At 36.6% G+C, this 16554-nt stretch overlaps 4 protein-coding genes and 1 long non-coding RNA gene across 6 annotated transcripts; 1 reads left to right on the top strand and 4 right to left on the bottom strand.

The window, feature by feature from the left end:
* Window positions 1-1634: 1634 nt before the first annotated feature.
* Window positions 1635-2036, bottom strand: LOC111200318. Its single transcript, XR_007329174.1, has 2 exons — window positions 1919-2036; window positions 1635-1832 (listed from the first exon to the last, which is right to left on the bottom strand). It is a non-coding gene; the product is annotated as an uncharacterized LOC111200318 (long non-coding RNA).
* LOC125593235 (protein LEAD-SENSITIVE 1-like) lies at window positions 1860-3251 on the top strand. The gene is made up of 2 exons (XM_048769539.1): window positions 1860-2097; window positions 2445-3251. Exons 1-2 carry the CDS (start codon window positions 2004-2006, stop codon window positions 3098-3100), a joined length of 750 nt encoding a protein of 249 aa, XP_048625496.1. The 5' UTR covers window positions 1860-2003; the 3' UTR covers window positions 3101-3251.
* Window positions 3234-5381, bottom strand: LOC106436311 (aluminum-activated malate transporter 10). The gene is made up of 6 exons (XM_013877264.3): window positions 4951-5381; window positions 4682-4819; window positions 4297-4569; window positions 4088-4209; window positions 3851-3994; window positions 3234-3778 (listed from the first exon to the last, which is right to left on the bottom strand). Exons 1-6 carry the CDS (start codon window positions 5252-5254, stop codon window positions 3350-3352), a joined length of 1410 nt encoding a protein of 469 aa, XP_013732718.2. The 5' UTR covers window positions 5255-5381; the 3' UTR covers window positions 3234-3349.
* A 4017-nt stretch (window positions 5382-9398) lies between these two features.
* On the bottom strand, window positions 9399-11522 carry LOC125593234 (dof zinc finger protein DOF4.1-like). 2 transcript variants are annotated; one of them, XM_048769537.1, is made up of 2 exons: window positions 11406-11522; window positions 9399-10677 (listed from the first exon to the last, which is right to left on the bottom strand). In XM_048769537.1, exon 2 carries the CDS (start codon window positions 10621-10623, stop codon window positions 9724-9726), a length of 900 nt encoding a protein of 299 aa, XP_048625494.1. In that variant the 5' UTR covers window positions 10624-10677; window positions 11406-11522; the 3' UTR covers window positions 9399-9723. The 2 variants fall into 2 exon arrangements, with proteins under 2 accessions (XP_048625494.1, XP_048625495.1); XM_048769538.1 differs by having other exon boundaries at window positions 9399-10655; window positions 11406-11488.
* A 1191-nt stretch (window positions 11523-12713) lies between these two features.
* Window positions 12714-16398, bottom strand: LOC106436315 (protein SET DOMAIN GROUP 41). The gene is made up of 4 exons (XM_048769535.1): window positions 14703-16398; window positions 13900-14025; window positions 13733-13831; window positions 12714-13660 (listed from the first exon to the last, which is right to left on the bottom strand). The coding sequence occupies exons 1-4, from the start codon at window positions 15330-15332 to the stop codon at window positions 12869-12871; spliced, it is 1647 nt and encodes a 548-aa protein (XP_048625492.1). The 5' UTR covers window positions 15333-16398; the 3' UTR covers window positions 12714-12868.
* Between the last annotated feature and the right edge of the window lie 156 nt (window positions 16399-16554).

Here is a 16554-nt window from a genome sequence, read left to right as displayed (position 1 = left end):
ACTTTTTCAAAAATGTGTTCGAGGAAAAAAATAAGGTTTTTATGTCATAATTTGTTTAATGTCCACTAGAGAACATTATATTAACCTAAAATATAAGAAGTGTGTATTCTTTCCCTAAATAAAAGCTACGAAATTACCTAATATGATTTACATATATATGGCAATTAATGATTATGAATAATAAAGATTTGATAATAATTTTTGCATCCTTCTTCATTTTGTTTAATTTTATATTATTAAAAAAATAAACAATCACATTAACCATATAATAAAAAAAATAGATTTTTTCTTATATGTTATATTTTAAATTTTTTAAAATGACTTTAAATTACAAAAATGAGGAAACCTTATATGTTATATATATATTTTTTAAAACGACTTTAAAATATAAAAATGAGGACATCTTATATGTTATACTTTTCTTATGTGTTAGATTTTTTCTTATATGTTATATTTTGAATTTTTTAAAACAACTTTAAATTACAAAAATTTAAGTTTTCCTTAAGTATACGACTAAAAACATTAAAATGACATGTATCAATTCGATGGTTGATTTGAAAGCTTTCAAAATCATATGGAAGATAAAAGTCAAAATAATTCAACTGTGAAAACAATACTGTTCACTTTTTTCAAGAATGTGTTCGATGGAAAAAATAAAGTTTTTATGTGATAATTTGTTTAACGTCCAATCTGATGAACCCATGATGTATTAATTATAGTTTTGTTCCATTATTTTTAATAAAAATTGATCTGATCCATCGGAAAATATAATAACAACAAAAATATTTTATTTATATAAATAAAATGATCAAATATATAAAATAAACTATCGATAATATATACAAATAAACTCATCCTGCGCAAGACGCAGGTATTATCCTAGTTAGTATATTAAATTAACGTTGGTTTCTTTAAATTAATTAGAGAAGCAAAGTCAAATGATTCAAGGTTTTAATAAGACAGATAACCAATGAGAAAGCACACAAAAGTTCTTTACTAGTTTTAAAGACTCTTTAATTTCTCTGCGAACATCTGTCAGTGGGAGTGCTGTCTGAAGATCTGCGGCCTGGTTTCAGCATATTAATTGTTAAGCATATTCGATTTTAAATAAATATAATCATCGGTTACAACAAAAAGTGAGGTTCCTCGAAGTTTCTTTCATTATTGAATTGGTTCTCCTCTAGCTCCACTACGCTTTTAGTTTTTTTTTTGTTCATCTCAAAATTCAAATCATACATATAGCTTAAATAGCCTTTAGAGTGTGCAATTATATATTTGATTATACTATAAAAAACTCCATCTGTTATATTCCTATGTGAAAGTAAAAAATATGATTAATGATATGCGTATTCCATCAATTAAAAATGTTAATCACTGTTGGTTAATTAATCAATTAGTTGTTGACAAACAAAACATCAAGAAACTAGAAGGCAATGAATGAGTCAAAAGAGAAAGACTCAAGCCTTATTCGATTATTGGGCCGTAAAACGTACCCTTTAAGCCCATTCAGAGTCCAATGTTAGAGATCTTTCATATGTGACGTGTAACCATACCTTTCTTACAAACTTCTTTTAAAAGTTGTTAGGAAAAATATTATTTCATGTATCATTATTTCAGTAGAAACATAATAAAAATTAATAAACAGACATATTCATTAATCAGCTTGTTGCTTAAACAGCAGAATCATTGGCCATATCATCTGTATGTTTTTTTGTCACCATCATTATTAACAAAATTAATTTAAGAATCCTAGATGAACACCGTACGTCGTCGTATTCACAAAAGCCTCGATAGGGCGATTAAACACGCATGCTACATTTACCATATCACCCCTGCAAGCAAGCAGTCGTCATCAGTTCGTCAGTCACTAAAAGTTAACGCCGTTAGAATATTCCGTAACGGAGGTTGTTCAACTAACCTCCTGCTTCGTTTGATCTCCGCCGCTGACGTCAGAATCTCCTCATCATCCTCCTCTGCTCCAAAGCAAAGGGAGAAAGAAAGCAATGAATCTGATTACGAATAAGGTTGATAGAGACGAGCTTAAACCTGGCGATCACATCTACACTTACCGAGCCGTCTTCGCCTACTCTCACCACGGTAATGAATCATCATCCTCGATTTGGGTTCTTCTTAATTGGTGAAATTGATCTCTCAATTGCGGTTATTAGCGTTTCCTCTAGCCAAAGTTATTGACTTTATGATCTTTTGTCTGCTAATTGGTGAAATTGATTCCGATTTTGTGGTTATTAGGGTTTCCTCTTACCAAAGCTATTGACTTTATGATGTTTACTTGCTCTTACATAGTCAATAGTGATTAGCAAAGAGATTTTGATTGCTTTTGTTTACATTTCAAAGTTATTGACTTTATGGTTGTGAATGAGACTGATCTTCAATCTTAGTGATGCTTATGTTGATTGATAGCTTTGGTTGGCATTTTTCAACAGGTGTGTTTGTTGGTGGTTGTAAGGTGGTTCATTTCAAACCTGAGCAAAGCTTGAAAGCTTCTTCTTCTTCTACAGCTTCTTCAGAGGTTAATAATGATTCTTCTTCTTCAGAACCCCCTTGCCCAACATACCCTGACTGTGGATTCAAACAACCGAACAGCGGAGTACTCCTCTCTTGCCTCGACTGTTTCCTCAAGAACGGCTCTCTCTACCGTTTTACTTACGGTGTCAGCTCATCCATGTTCCTGACTAGAGTCCGCGGTGGCACTTGCACAACCGCTCCATCTGATCCTTTTCAAACAGTCGTCCACAGATCAATGCACCTTCTCCAGAACGGGTTCGGCAACTACGACATCTTCCAGAACAACTGCGAAGACTTTGCTCTCTACTGCAAGACGGGGCTGCTCATTCTTGATAAGAACGGTGTTGGGAGAAGCGGTCAAGCCAGCTCTATTCTCGGCGCTCCTTTGGCTGCGCTCCTCTCTTCGCCTCTCACGTTGTTGATTCCCAATCCTGTTGGTGTAGCAACGGTCACTGCTGGGATGTATTGTATGAGCAGGTATGCTACTGACATTGGTGTTAGAACCGATGTGATCAAGGTTCCTGTTGAGGATTTGGCTCTGAACCTCGGCACTAAAACCCTCAAGAAACGGTGAAGGCGTTTGAGTCTTGCGTTTGCAAGTGAACATAGATTCTATCATGTACATAAGACTATGGTGACAATGTTTAGCTATGATCTTGTTTTTTTTTTCTATGGTGACACTGTAAGGATTTTCTAGATTTCATTATCAAGATTTAGTTCTATAACTTGCTTTTTGGCCTTAACCATATACTAAAAGGCTTATATATATATATATACATGAAAACTTGGTTTAAGATCTTCATGTAGTGTAATTGAAAGTGATTTAAGAACTTAGTGGTGGTTGGTTAGTGTTGTTGTCCCCAGTTTTCTTTTTTGAATCTTGTTTGAAATCTGCAAGACTTGCGAGTACATCTACTGCTTCCACAGTTGTTTGAATCCTAGCTGCGTTTTCGATTAACAAGGAAACCAAAGTGGCAACTGGAAGGACTTCATGTAGGGTCATCGGTATGGTTCTGTCCTCAGCAGATGGAACTTCTTCTTCTTCTTCAGGTTTGTTGGTTTGGATTGGAATAGTTTTTAAGGTCTCTTGAAGCTCTTGTACTGCTGAGTTCATATCAAACACTAGAAAATCCATCTTTGAAGATCTTCTAGTGTTCTTCAAGATATCCGCTAATTCTCTCATGATTTTTGAAGAAGCTGCGCTGAGTTTCATACAGGCTTCTCTAAAATGCTTCTTGACCTGATCTGGTACCTGTTGAAAGCAGAAGACACTAGTTTTAGTTTCACAGCGTCTGAACTATGATAACACATGTGAAAGGGTTACCTCCGTTTCATAGTTCATGCAGATACTAAGATTCTCAAGGCAATAAGCACATCTCCGCATAGCAGCCCCTATCTTTACGTATTGTTGCCATGGATGCCTGAAGTTAAAGCTTCCATGTGCAGGTTCCCATCTGGCTAGATTCGCCTTAAGAGATTAACAAAAAAATAGCCATAAGTAACTGCAAATCAGTAAGGTAAAAACTTTACATTATCACCAAAAAACAATATGTGAAGTTACCATTGCTTCCTCTGTTCCCTTAGGGTTTAGTACACATTTGAATCCTTGAACCTTCGTGTTAGTTTCATATTCATTCTCATTCGTCGAGACGTCTCTCTTCTTGAAGTACTCTGCCACACAGCCTGCAGTTTTAATGATAATCAGCGCGGATATTAGCTAATAATGAGGGAACCTTGCGTGACAAGTTTTTTATTTTCTTATACCCTTACCGTCTAACGAGTCGGCAAGCTTTATAAAATTATGTTGAACAAGACGGTGAAGCTGAGTTCCTGCCCAGATGGGACATATGAAGATAGTAATGATAATGCATATAGATGTTCCAACTGCAATGGTTGACACTCTTTGCTGAGCCATATCAACCAGCTTATCTACTCGGTAACCCCCTACTGAGACAAGGCTAAACGTGAGGATAAAGATCATTGCTCCATAGTCGAATCTGGATTTGAATGACGGCACAAACCGCGAGTAAGTAGCTGCAAAAGCTGCCAAGAATCAAACCCACAAAAGAAAATTTAATAAAGATCGTTTCTTTTTTTTTGGTTACTTGCAAGTGAAGAAAGACAAATCCTTAATTTTTAGGGTTTTGAGCATTACCAAAGAGAAAAACAGAGGATCCAATCACAAAAATCTCAGCTTCTCCTGATTGAGTTGCAACCCAATGAACAGCAATGCCTAGTGATCCAGCTAATATAGTTGCCACCACTCTGTTCACACATTTGGAGAATGTTGCTCCTATTGTACATGGAGGAGATACATATACATATAGGTCAACATAGTTTCCACTCACTATAGAAGAAAGTTGAAAACCATAGAGTTTTTGACCAACAAAAAAACACTATTGAGTTAGGGTTTGGTTTACATACCAACATTGGACTCAAAGACGACAACAACGGTCATGATAGCCCACATAGCATTTCCTCCAACTCCATCATACAAAGGTCTCATGTAATAGAAGATACAGACTAATGAAAGTGCAAGTCCTACTTTCAGACAGTGAACCACTTTGGCCGGATCATCTGCCCCAATCCTCCAAGTCTTCGTTATCAACCCCTTTAGCCAAATAAAGATCCGTTCACTAGGTCCTGACTTAGGAACTAGTCTCTTTGTTGTCTCATTGTCAACACTTATCCTCCACTCTAGCTTCCCTGCTTCTACTTTTGATGCCATGTAACTATACCCGAGAACCCGACCTTAAACCCTAAATAGGGTGGAATGAATGTTTTGTTTGCTGAGCAATGAAATTTGGGGCGTTACATATATAGAAATTATAAGGGTGCCAGATAGTTAACGTTCGATGTTCTTGAAATCATTTTTAGTAGTGAAATAATAATATTCGTTATCTATTTATTTATGTCATTAATCACTCTCTCCACTTGGATATGGAGTGGCCTAATTATAAAGTTGCAGAGTCGTCATCGCACTAGTACGTAACTACGTACTGATGTTGACACCTTCGTACATAATAGTACATTTAAATGTCACAAGTTATAAGAAGTTTCAATTCATAAAATTTGCACATCTAAAAGACAGTCGAAGAGTTTTACGTATCAAACCCTAACTACCTCACTTGTACTCAGTGTTATCATAGTCACATACACGCATATATTAAATAAATTAGTGGAATGAAATTACTATAACATGCATGCACTAGCCACTAATAAAGTGATATCAAAGATACGTGTGCGTGTTTGTGTTTATTGCATGCGTACTACATACACGATTTCGCATCAAGTAAACACATGAAAAGTGGATGGGATGGTCCTACGCAAATAAAGCTTTTCGCATATTCCTTTTGGTTAATTCACCGTGTATCACGAAACTAATTTAATTATTTGTCTTATTTTTGTTTCTTCTTTCATGCAATGAAGCTCGACTTGAATTTACTATTACATGCACTATAACTGATGTCAAAGATACTATATGCAAGTGGTACGTTTTGACTTACAGCAGTACCTTTAATTTAATAATATTGTATATAACAAGTTACAATCCTTGGATGTGGTACATATATGTATCAAACCAATTAGAGGGACATAACCGACGCAGTGTATCAAACCAATTGTTGCGGAAGCACTTGCGCTCCGTGCAGGTATCATCGATGCAGTGAAGCTCGAGCTCTCCAAGCTCCGAATGCTCTCTGAAAACTCAACGCTCATCAGAGCTATCAACAACGACGCACAGGTGAAAGAGATTTTTGGTATCGTCAAAGATATACAAGAACTCTCTTTTGTGTTTGTCGAGATCTCTTTTGCTTATGTTCCTCGGTCTTCCAATGTGGAAGCCGATCGATTAGCCAAACTCTTTCTTTCTGCTTCATTTGTTTCTAATCTTTAGTGGGTCGACAATGGGTCTGAGGCCTTCTTTATTTATGGAAAAATATGTGTTACAAAAAAAAAAAGACATAACCTAACTTTATTTTAGGTCAAATAAACCCAATTCAATTGTTTGGTTCCTTATCAAAATATTATCTTGCCCTGAGTGGACGTACTTAAAATATATTATCACTTATCAAGATTTTTATTTAATTTTTATATAGTTATTATTTGTATTGTCTAAACTTAACCGAAGAATACAAAGAAGAAAATATCGGCTACTTCGGGTTGCTCTATTGGGTCTTGTGAAACTATTTTGTGAAGTGCTCTTCAGTTTATTACCTTTTGTTGGCGATGCGACAAGAAGACTAAAAGAGCGGTTTAACTCCTTTTCTTTTGTTGAGAAAAAGAAAAAAAACTCCTTTCTTTTGTCTTATAGAATTTGTTTATACATATATCGATCGTTTTGGGATTAGGTCATGAATGAAATATTTCTTTTAAAAGATCTAATTGGTATATCCGCCAAAAATAATCTAAATCATTGCCATGCAAATATTACTTGATTTAAGACTCTGCAGGATTTATTTTGAGTATCCAAAACTAGCACCGAGTATAGTTTGTTTGTTTGTTAAAAATGTAAGTGAATGAACGTTGAAGTTTTATAAAGTGCGATTAACAAAAAGTAAAACATCTAGATTTGATTTCATAATAAAAATTTAAAAACATAGCAGCAAAAATAATCAAAACGCCATTGATGCATATCTCTACAGGTGGTGAATAATCATAATGCCGTATGCAACTCGAGCATTCGATCCATGACGGGTTTCGAGTTCCTAATGTCAGAACTTTATGCTCTTGAAAATCTCGTCCATCCTTAACCGTGTCATGCACAATACTTTGAACTGTTTATCAATCCGATCATAAGATTTGAACTGTGTCATGCACAATACTTTGAACTGTTCCAAACATGCTCCACACATCAAGTCTCCTCGTCTTCACTTTGGGTAAATGCAAGACTTGTCTGGTGCTAGGGTTACATATCACCGGCAATGTTTTATGTCCATGGTTTGGTATGTATTAGTACATATCGCTATTGACTTCAACGGCAGCCTCAAGAAGATATCGATTATGAGATCTATTGGGATAGGCAATGAGGAGCTTTCTCTTCCATTATCTGAGGTTTTCGATCGCAAGTTGCGTCTTCGGGTAATGGATTAAGCACTAGAGAGACGAACCAGCCACTGCCATTTAAAAGGTAGTTGCGACGTAATGGGTTGAGAGGAAGGCCATAAAGCCCAAGCCTAAGGCCCGTAAAGAGCCAATTCCTGACATCCATCCCATGATCAACAGGATCAAATGCCCACTTATATTCGAAAATCCCACTGGAGCCACCACAGACAGGGCATGATTATCGGTGAAAAACGTTTTTGGATTTCTTAAATTTTTTTTTCTTTTTCTTTTTTGTTTTCTGATTTAAAAAAAAATTAAAAATTAAAAATAAACCAATCGCGGGCCGCCACGTGTCTGTGGGGCCCGCAAATAGTACAACAAACCCCTGTAAAACGTTTCTTATTTGGCGACATATTGAAACACGGTTTTTGCAAAACGATGGTGGAATCCACGCGTAAAAACCCTCCATCCACCACCATAATCATGCTCTTAGCTACTCTTATTACTTTAGTAGCACCACTACTGAAATTTATGCATGATTTTGTGTTATTAGTTAAGTTAATGCATCTTTTAGCACCATCCTTTTTGTTGAAATATATATGAATCCTACTATTGGTGACAAGTCAGTATAATTTGACATTTTTCCTTAAAAGTAAATGGTACAACTTACAATCACTGAAAAAAATACAAAGGTGGTTGTTGATGTCTTCGTCTTGTGCATTTTAATTAATTAGTGTAGAAAAGATGGTAGGCGTTAAGTGGATGGTAGGCGTTAAGTGGATGGTAGTAATCTAATAGTTAGCGTCTAAAATGCTTAATTTGAGGTATAGGGTATTATTGAGACATATAGACTATTGAAAAAAAAACATATAGACTATTATTACTGGAGGTTCTTAGAGAGGGGTTCTTAACGGAATATAAGAACCCGTCTCTTAACTTTTAACTAAAAAAGTTAAAAATCGGTTTTTAAAACTTTTATTTAAGAACTAGTTCTTAGTCTTTTTAGTTAAAAGTTAAGAGACGAGATCTTATATTCCGGTAAGAACTCTACCCTTAAAATTCCCAATAATTATGCTCTAAAATTCAGACTGATACCACTTAAAGTAAGAAAATGATCAATATTTCCAGGATTTTTTTGACTAATATTTCCAGGATTTTATCTATGAGTGTTTCTATTTGGTAAAAAATGCAAAGACCGAAGTCATCGTCGGTCTTCTCACTGAGAATAAAAACAAATAAAAATAGAATCTCAGTGGGTATTTGAGAAAACGATTTGTGATTGGAATAGTCTTTAGTTGGAGCAGGTATATTGTTGTGTGTGTTTTTCATTACAAAAATAATAATATAATAAGAATACTATGTTACATTTGTGAACGGAATAGTGTTATAATAAGCAGACTATGTCACATCTGTGAATGGAATAATTTTATGTTAAATTTGTTGTCACAGTGTGTTGTATTCGATACGCAATTCCCTTCATGGACAATTGGGTCTCCTTAGTTTCCAAATTAGACTTTGCTTTCGGGATTAAGTCTCACATAAGTCTTTTTTTTTAACACAGTGATAATCTGAAAACTAATAGTATAGAAATAAACATTTCACAATGTATATCTAAATATATCCAAATCTATTCACGTTCTTAAGATTATTTTTGTAAAGAAAGATTACCACCATAAAATCTACACAACTCAGTTACAAAAAAAAAAAAATTCTACGCAACTAAAGTTTTGAGTAATTAGTATATTGATGGTTATTATGAAATTCACATGCAAATAAAAATGAAACCTAATTGATATAGACTAATCAATTCATCATTAATTCGTTTTAAATTAAAAAGAACACTAAATTAACATTGATCATATAAAGTTTTGATATGATAGAAGAGACCATATTTATAATAATATGGATTTGACATATATGTTTTAAAGGTCCTAGAGAAGCAAACGAAAAGCCAAATAAGACAAAGAAAATGAACAGAGAAATTTATAAAAAGCAGAAAGAAGAATCATCATGCTCCTCCCAAGGCGACTCTTCCGGGTCTGAAAACTCCAAAATCTAATCACATATTTTTGCTCGTCACTGTTTGTTTTTGTCTTTATTGTCTTTTTTCCTTTTGACAATGTTCTTCAATATCACCATGTTGGTCCACCAATATCACCATGTTGGTCCACCACTATCACCACCTAGGATGATTCCACTCCATAGCTCATTGCTTGAACCACTTTCTCTCTTCTTATTACCATCATCGTGTCTCTCATGGTCATGATGATGTTCATCACGATCTCCATATGAAAACATCAGCTTACTTCCTCCTCCATTAACAAGCAAGTTATTCTGATTATTAGAGTCTACCTTGTTACTATCTAACGAAAACCCAATATCGGTATTGTTGTGGTCATGACCATAATCTTGACGAAACTGAATCATTCCCATGGGAGCTGCGAAAAGACAGTTTTGCCCTCCTGACATAGCTTGCTCCGTGAAGTGACCATAGTGCCCTTGAGCTCTCTTGTCTTCTTGCATAGTAGGATAGGAGAAGGAGAGGCTGAGGTCATTATTATTTCGATGGGCACTCTTGCTAGGGTTTGATGATGTTGATGTTGATGATGATGATGTGAAGGCAAAAGGAGGGTTGAGATCCGGGAGATTCTTGGCCGGAGAAGAAGAGGAGGAATTAGGTTGTAGTAATGGAAGCTTCTTGTTCTTTCTAGAACCACCGCCTACGGGGACGTTACGGAGAGAGCCACCTTCAGTCCAGTATCTCCGACAAGACTTACATAAGTACCTAGGCTGTGCTAAGCTGTAGTTGTTGTAGTAACAGAACTTGGTGTTGCTTGAGTTGCATCTTGGACAATTTCTTAGTTCTTGTGGCCTACTGGTCATCGTCGTCATCATCTTCTTTTCAGCATCCATTATCATTGTTGTTGAATCCACTGTTGTTGTTCTTGGTGGTGGTGTGGTGATGATGGTGTTGTAGGGATTATTGTTAGTAATAGTCATTTGATGATGTTGGTATTGATCATGATCATGATGAGTATAGTGATGATGGTCCATGATGTGTACTTCACTTATAATTTATACAATCCCTGTTAGACATATGATCAACCCCTGTGATTACATAAAAGCATGATCATAAAGTGGAACCTATCACAAGTAGCGCACATAATTTTTTAACTTATCAAAATAACATAGTATCAAAAATATGAACCAAAAACTATATATATATATATATATATATGCATGGATGTGGAACTATGTAATATATATAAACGATGTAGATTAAATCAATAGAGGATCTCAGAGAGTGGGAACAAACGATCGCAAAAGTGGAACCTATCACAAGTCGCACATACAATAATTTTTTTTTTTTAAACTTATTGAAAGAACATAGTAACAAGTATATGAACAAAAAAACCTATGTAGAGAGAAATATTCATGTAACTATGTAATATATAAAACGATGTAGGCTAAATCAATAGAGGATCTGAGAGAGTGGGAACAAACGATCACTTTCTAAACGTATAATCGAGCAAGAAAAGTGCTACAAGACCAATAGAAGGAACCATATACTTTTTCAATATATAGTCTCCAGATCAACTAATTAAAAGGTATTAGGGAGCTGATCTCTAAAAAGCCAGACATCCTTTTTAAAAAGGAACAAAAATTCAAAGAAATTAGAAGGTGGAAAGATATAAACCGTTGAAAAGTCCAAAAAAGAAAACCCTAATAAACACATCAACTAAAAAGCAAAAAAAAAAGTTAAAAAGAAAAGAAAAGAGAAAGTAATTGCAGAAGAAACAAGGAGATAGAGAAAAAGGGGAAGAAGATGAACTGACCTGATAAGTTCAAAGAGATGATGACTTAGAGAGAGAGAGAGAGAATGTTTTTGAGGCTAAAGTTTACAAGTTTTGGGTTTCACTTTTATGGCCATCTTAGTGGTGTGTTTGTTTTGACTTGTCTTTTTCTTCTCCTTTTTTAATAGAAGGTTGTATTATCATGTTAAAGTAGGTGATATCTAGCATCATACATTGGTTTTCATTTGCAGAAATAATAACAATAATAATAGAGTGAATACATCTAACTAGTAATTCACTATATAATTTATGAGACCTAACAATCAAAAATGACCTTCAACTAATTTTTAATAAAATCTTAATTATACAAATACGTAAAACCTATCATAAATTTTGCAAAGTTCTGTGGGATAAAGGTAGTCGCGGATCTGGAAAGATTTATAGCCAGGGGCACTACCATAGAAATTGAATTAGCTGGGGTGGGGGGGGGGGGGGGGGGGGGGGGGGGGGGATTATCGTAGAATTTGAGTTAGTTAATACTTAATAGACATTATCATAAAATTGGTTAAAGAAAACAAAAAAAAAAGTGAATATGGGGCACATGACCCGTTGCTACAAAGAACACAAACGTACGTCCGCCACTGTCCACATAGTTCAAATATGTCTTTGCACATTCCTAATGCACCATAGTCGATATTTCTATGGATTTTATGGTGAGGTTACCCAAAATTAACCACAAGGATTCTAATTTTATAGTTGTTGATAGGTTTTTCAAGATGACTCATTTCATACTGTGACAAAACTAATGATGCCACACAAATGGCTAATCTATTCTTTAGAAAAGTAGTTCGCCTACATGGAATACCCAAAACCATTGTTCTAACTGTGACACCAAGTTTTTAAGTTACCTTTGGAAAATATTGTGGAAAATTTTGAAACCAAACTACTTCTCCACCACTTGCCATCTTCAAATTGATTACCAAAACAAGGTAGAGAACTTATATCACTCTCACGGTGTACACTAGCAAAAAAAGTTCCCTAACGGTAGAATTTGTTACAAAGTTTCACCAAGCATAAGGACCTTTCCTCCAATTTACCATTTCCGATTACAAAACGTCGTTAACTCCAGTGGTAATTTTATCCATTCTGTAACCGGAAGAAGAGTAGAAAATGAAGCCGGAGACTTTCCTTTTTCGTGGAAGAAATCATATTTGCTGGATATAAAGTGGATTGAGATTGGTGCTGGATTTGAATAGATTTTTTTTTTTACATTTACAAGCAAGGAAGAAGAGTAGCAACGGTAAGAAATTATAGATAAGAGCTCTTTTGTCTTTTTCACCGCCCAAAGTATCATAGTAGTCAAAAATGACTTTTCTTGTCAAGTGTAAATTTCCCTGGTCTTTTAACAGTTTTCCTGTGAGTACACATTTCCTTGAATCAAATTAATTAACAGATGACATGACACAATACAAAAAATACATAATCCTCAAAATCAAAGCTACAGATTAAGACACCGAATGTGACTTCCGACCGTAACATAAATCAGTCAGAAGGTCTGCATAGAGTAAGCAATGAAAAGAGAGTAGGAGAATGCTTACCCTTTGGTCTACACTCTTCGATTCTTCTCTCTTGCAATTGGTCCCCTTCAAGCTGAAATCAATTGAACTCTTAAAGTTTTGCAGGTAAGGGCAACCGCGAGTGAGGAAACTCCATGTGGCTTGTGAGCTGTCGGTGACTGCACACTTGAGAATCTGGTTAAAATTTTCTTTGATTTCTCCATGGTTCTCAACAAGCATAAGACATTTTCTGCACTTGACATCATCATCATATTCTCCGGAAGAAGACTTCATGAAAAACTTGGAGGCAAGCTCCAACAAGCACTCTCCAGCTCTGGTCCAAAAATTTGCAGCAGAGATAGCAAAAGAAAGTTCCGCGGAGACGAGATGGTGAGAGACACCTGCGAGGAAGAGAGAGTAAGCTGCACCTATCCTGCTCATCTCAAAAGCCCTCCCAACGTCATCAGTTTCAGAATCAATCGAACGGATTCTGTAAGCAGAAGCCAGAGTAATGTAGGCATGCAGAGCGACATGGTGACTTGGATGTAACCGCAGTGAAGAAGAATCCAGAATGCCGTGATGGAGAACACCCTCAATCTTCTCACAACATGTTGCAGGATCAATGTCGTCTGATAGAAAATCATCTATGGCTTCTTTGATGTGATTGGTCATCTTTCCCACTGGGGCGGCTCCGTCATGATGACCAACGGTTGTTGGTTCATGCTCCAAGGCAACAACTCCCTGGAATGGATAGCATGAGAGTATGGCAACTATACAAAATAACTAATGATATGAGTAACTTTTTCTACATACCTCTAGAATATAGTCCACATAAGCTGGAGGTGATGCATCACATCTTCCACAGTTACAAATAAATCGATATTTGGACCACAAATCTGACTGTCTCAATCCCTAATTATAACACACCTCTTTTAGATACAAGGGAAGGATTCCTCAAAAAAGAAGATGAGAAAACAAACCGTTGGTTGCAATAAGTCGATGTATGATACAGTAATCTCTTCACCACTCTTGATCCCCTTGATGCTTCTAACAATTACCTTTGGTCCATATCTCACTGTACCTTCGTAATTGCTGCTAAAATGTTCCTGGAAGAAGCAGCAAGTTGGATGATGTAACAAAAAATGACAAATGTAACTAGAAGTTATGTCATAGGTTCTCAATTCCAGTGACAGCTGGGATGTATATATGCTATGGTTTCGGCAACTAAAAAAAAATCGGTTTTTGGTTCCTTAATCGGTTAGTTAGTTCGGGTCGTTCAAAAAAAATAATCGGTTAGTTCGGTCCGTATCCTAAAAAATATTTTTTTTACCAAACAGTACCAATTTTAACCAAGGCTGGACATCATTACTCAGTTACTCGCCTTAAACTCGCTACTTGACTCGTACCTGCCTTGAAAATTCAAATATTTAAGGAAAAGCAAGTCAAAAATTTCATTACTCATACAAGGCAAGTCAAGTCAGAAGTACACGCCAAGGCAAACGCAAAATAGCAAGTACCTGCCTTAGTGCCCAACCCTAATTTTAACCAAAATATCAAACTAACAGAACTAATCAAATTCTAAACAGGAATAAACAGAACTAACCAATTCAAACTGAAAATTTAACCGAACTAACCAAAAACTTGGTTAACTTTTTTTGAAACAGAACTAACCAAAAACGGAACCGGGTTAATAGAACTAACCGAATTTCAAACTAATCAACCGAACCTACTCCTTGTATTCAAAATATAATGAAAATAAGAAATGTATCTATGTTAAGAGAACCTTGTCTGTGTTGGTGATGCGAGGAAGAGTTTCCCGAAACGACGGCGTTGTGGTGCTGTGAGGAGGAGAGATCACGAAACGGTAACAAGCGTTCGGAGAGCAGCTGTGGTTGATCCAAGAGAATCGCGAGCCATAAACTGCGATCCCTAAAGCAACTCCGGCTCTATCTTGCACCTCCACGGCGTTCGTTAGCACAGAGCATATAGCCGCTTCCTCCAAAACGGTGTCTTTCCGGTCAGACCTCAGAACGGCGGAGATGAAACTGGCGGCGCGTCGGATAGCGACGGAGAAGGAAGAATCGGCCATGAGGCGGTGGTGGTTGGTGAGAAGGCCGCCGAACCGGTGAGGCAAAGAGGCGGCGGCGGAGGAGGAGGAGATTGAATTGAGGAGACGGAGAGCTGCTCTGATATCGGAGGTTGAGAGAATCGGGGATAGGTCCGGAGGAGAGACGGTGGGAGAATCGTCGACGAGGGAGCAGTAGAGATGGTGCGGCGGGGTAGGGGGGAGGAGGGAGAAGCAGGATGAGCAGTGAGAGGAGAGGAAGGAGTCGTAGAGAGAGAAGGTGAGAGGAGAGAGCGCCGGGAATAGATCAACGCCGATGCCAACATCTTCCGCCGATATTGTCTCCATCTCCGGTGATGCCACTCTGTTCGGAATTTTTATTTTATTTTATTTTTGTGCAAAACGACTTGTTTCACAACTAAACGGGCCCAAAATGGGCCGCTTGCTTAGGGCCTTCCCAATTTTAATGGGATACCCGATAACGAGAACTGGCATTTTATTCTTAACCGGAATTGATTCTTACTGATTTCGGTTTACTTGTTTTTTTTATTTACCGGCTACAATACTTTTAATTTAATTACAAGAACATTTTACATCAAATTTCTACAAGTAACTTTAGACCAGGATTAACCGTGGTTCTTAAGGAGGTTTTTAGCATTTAATTGTAATTAAAATAAATGAAAAATAGAAAATACCTTAAGAGTTGGTTCTTAATTAAGGGGAGGAAGAAGCGGATCTTGGGCACACGTGTTAGAAGAAGAAGAGTTTGGTTTTCTCTCTCTCTCCCGAAGGATGAGTTCGACGATTGAGTCTCATTCCATCTCTTCCTCAGTTGATCTCTCCTCGATTCACCACTCCAACAAGAGGAATGGGAACGCCGGCGTAACTGTTCCGGTGCCATGGCTTTCATTTGGTGCGTACGCAGGTCAGCTTCTAGGTTAGCTTCCGTGTATGGTAATCGGATGGTTCGAGTCAGATCCATCTCCTCCGTTGTTAACCGTCCGTCTCTAGCTCGCAAACCATCTCCGTTTAGTCCTTTTGCCCTTTACTCGACGGCTATTGATCGGATGAGCTCCGAGCAATCGCTTCTCCGCGTGATTGACTCCGAGATCAACACTGCTATCCAAATCGATGATCCTGATTTGGTAAAGTTTACTCATTTCGCTTGATTTGTGAAAAAGGGTATTCGAAATATGTGACACTCTCTTATCTTTCACTACTAACATTTGGAAGTGTCTAATGCATGTTCCTTATCTCTCTTAATGGATCTCCAGCAAAAGTGGTGGTGGAATTGTCTAAGCAAGAGCTTGTTCAAGCAGCTGTACTGCTTCATCCTTCTTTTGTTACGGTCGATGATATCAAGGGTAAGCGATTATTGGTACTTTGATAACATATATATTTTCATCTTGTATTCCTCGCATAAACATGGTTACATGAGTCTCATGCCTCGCCTAAACATGGTTACTAGCAAACTCTAGTCTTGGTGATCATAAAATATTTATGTTTAATAAAAAAAAAAAATTCTTGAGAACCCTTAATTTAAGAACCTACCATTGGAGCAATTAAACTA

The sequence above is a fragment of the Brassica napus genome, chromosome C9 (assembly GCF_020379485.1).
Source record: "Brassica napus cultivar Da-Ae chromosome C9, Da-Ae, whole genome shotgun sequence".
Taxonomy (NCBI): domain Eukaryota; kingdom Viridiplantae; phylum Streptophyta; class Magnoliopsida; order Brassicales; family Brassicaceae; genus Brassica; species Brassica napus.
This window is presented reverse-complemented; position numbering and strand designations above follow the sequence as displayed.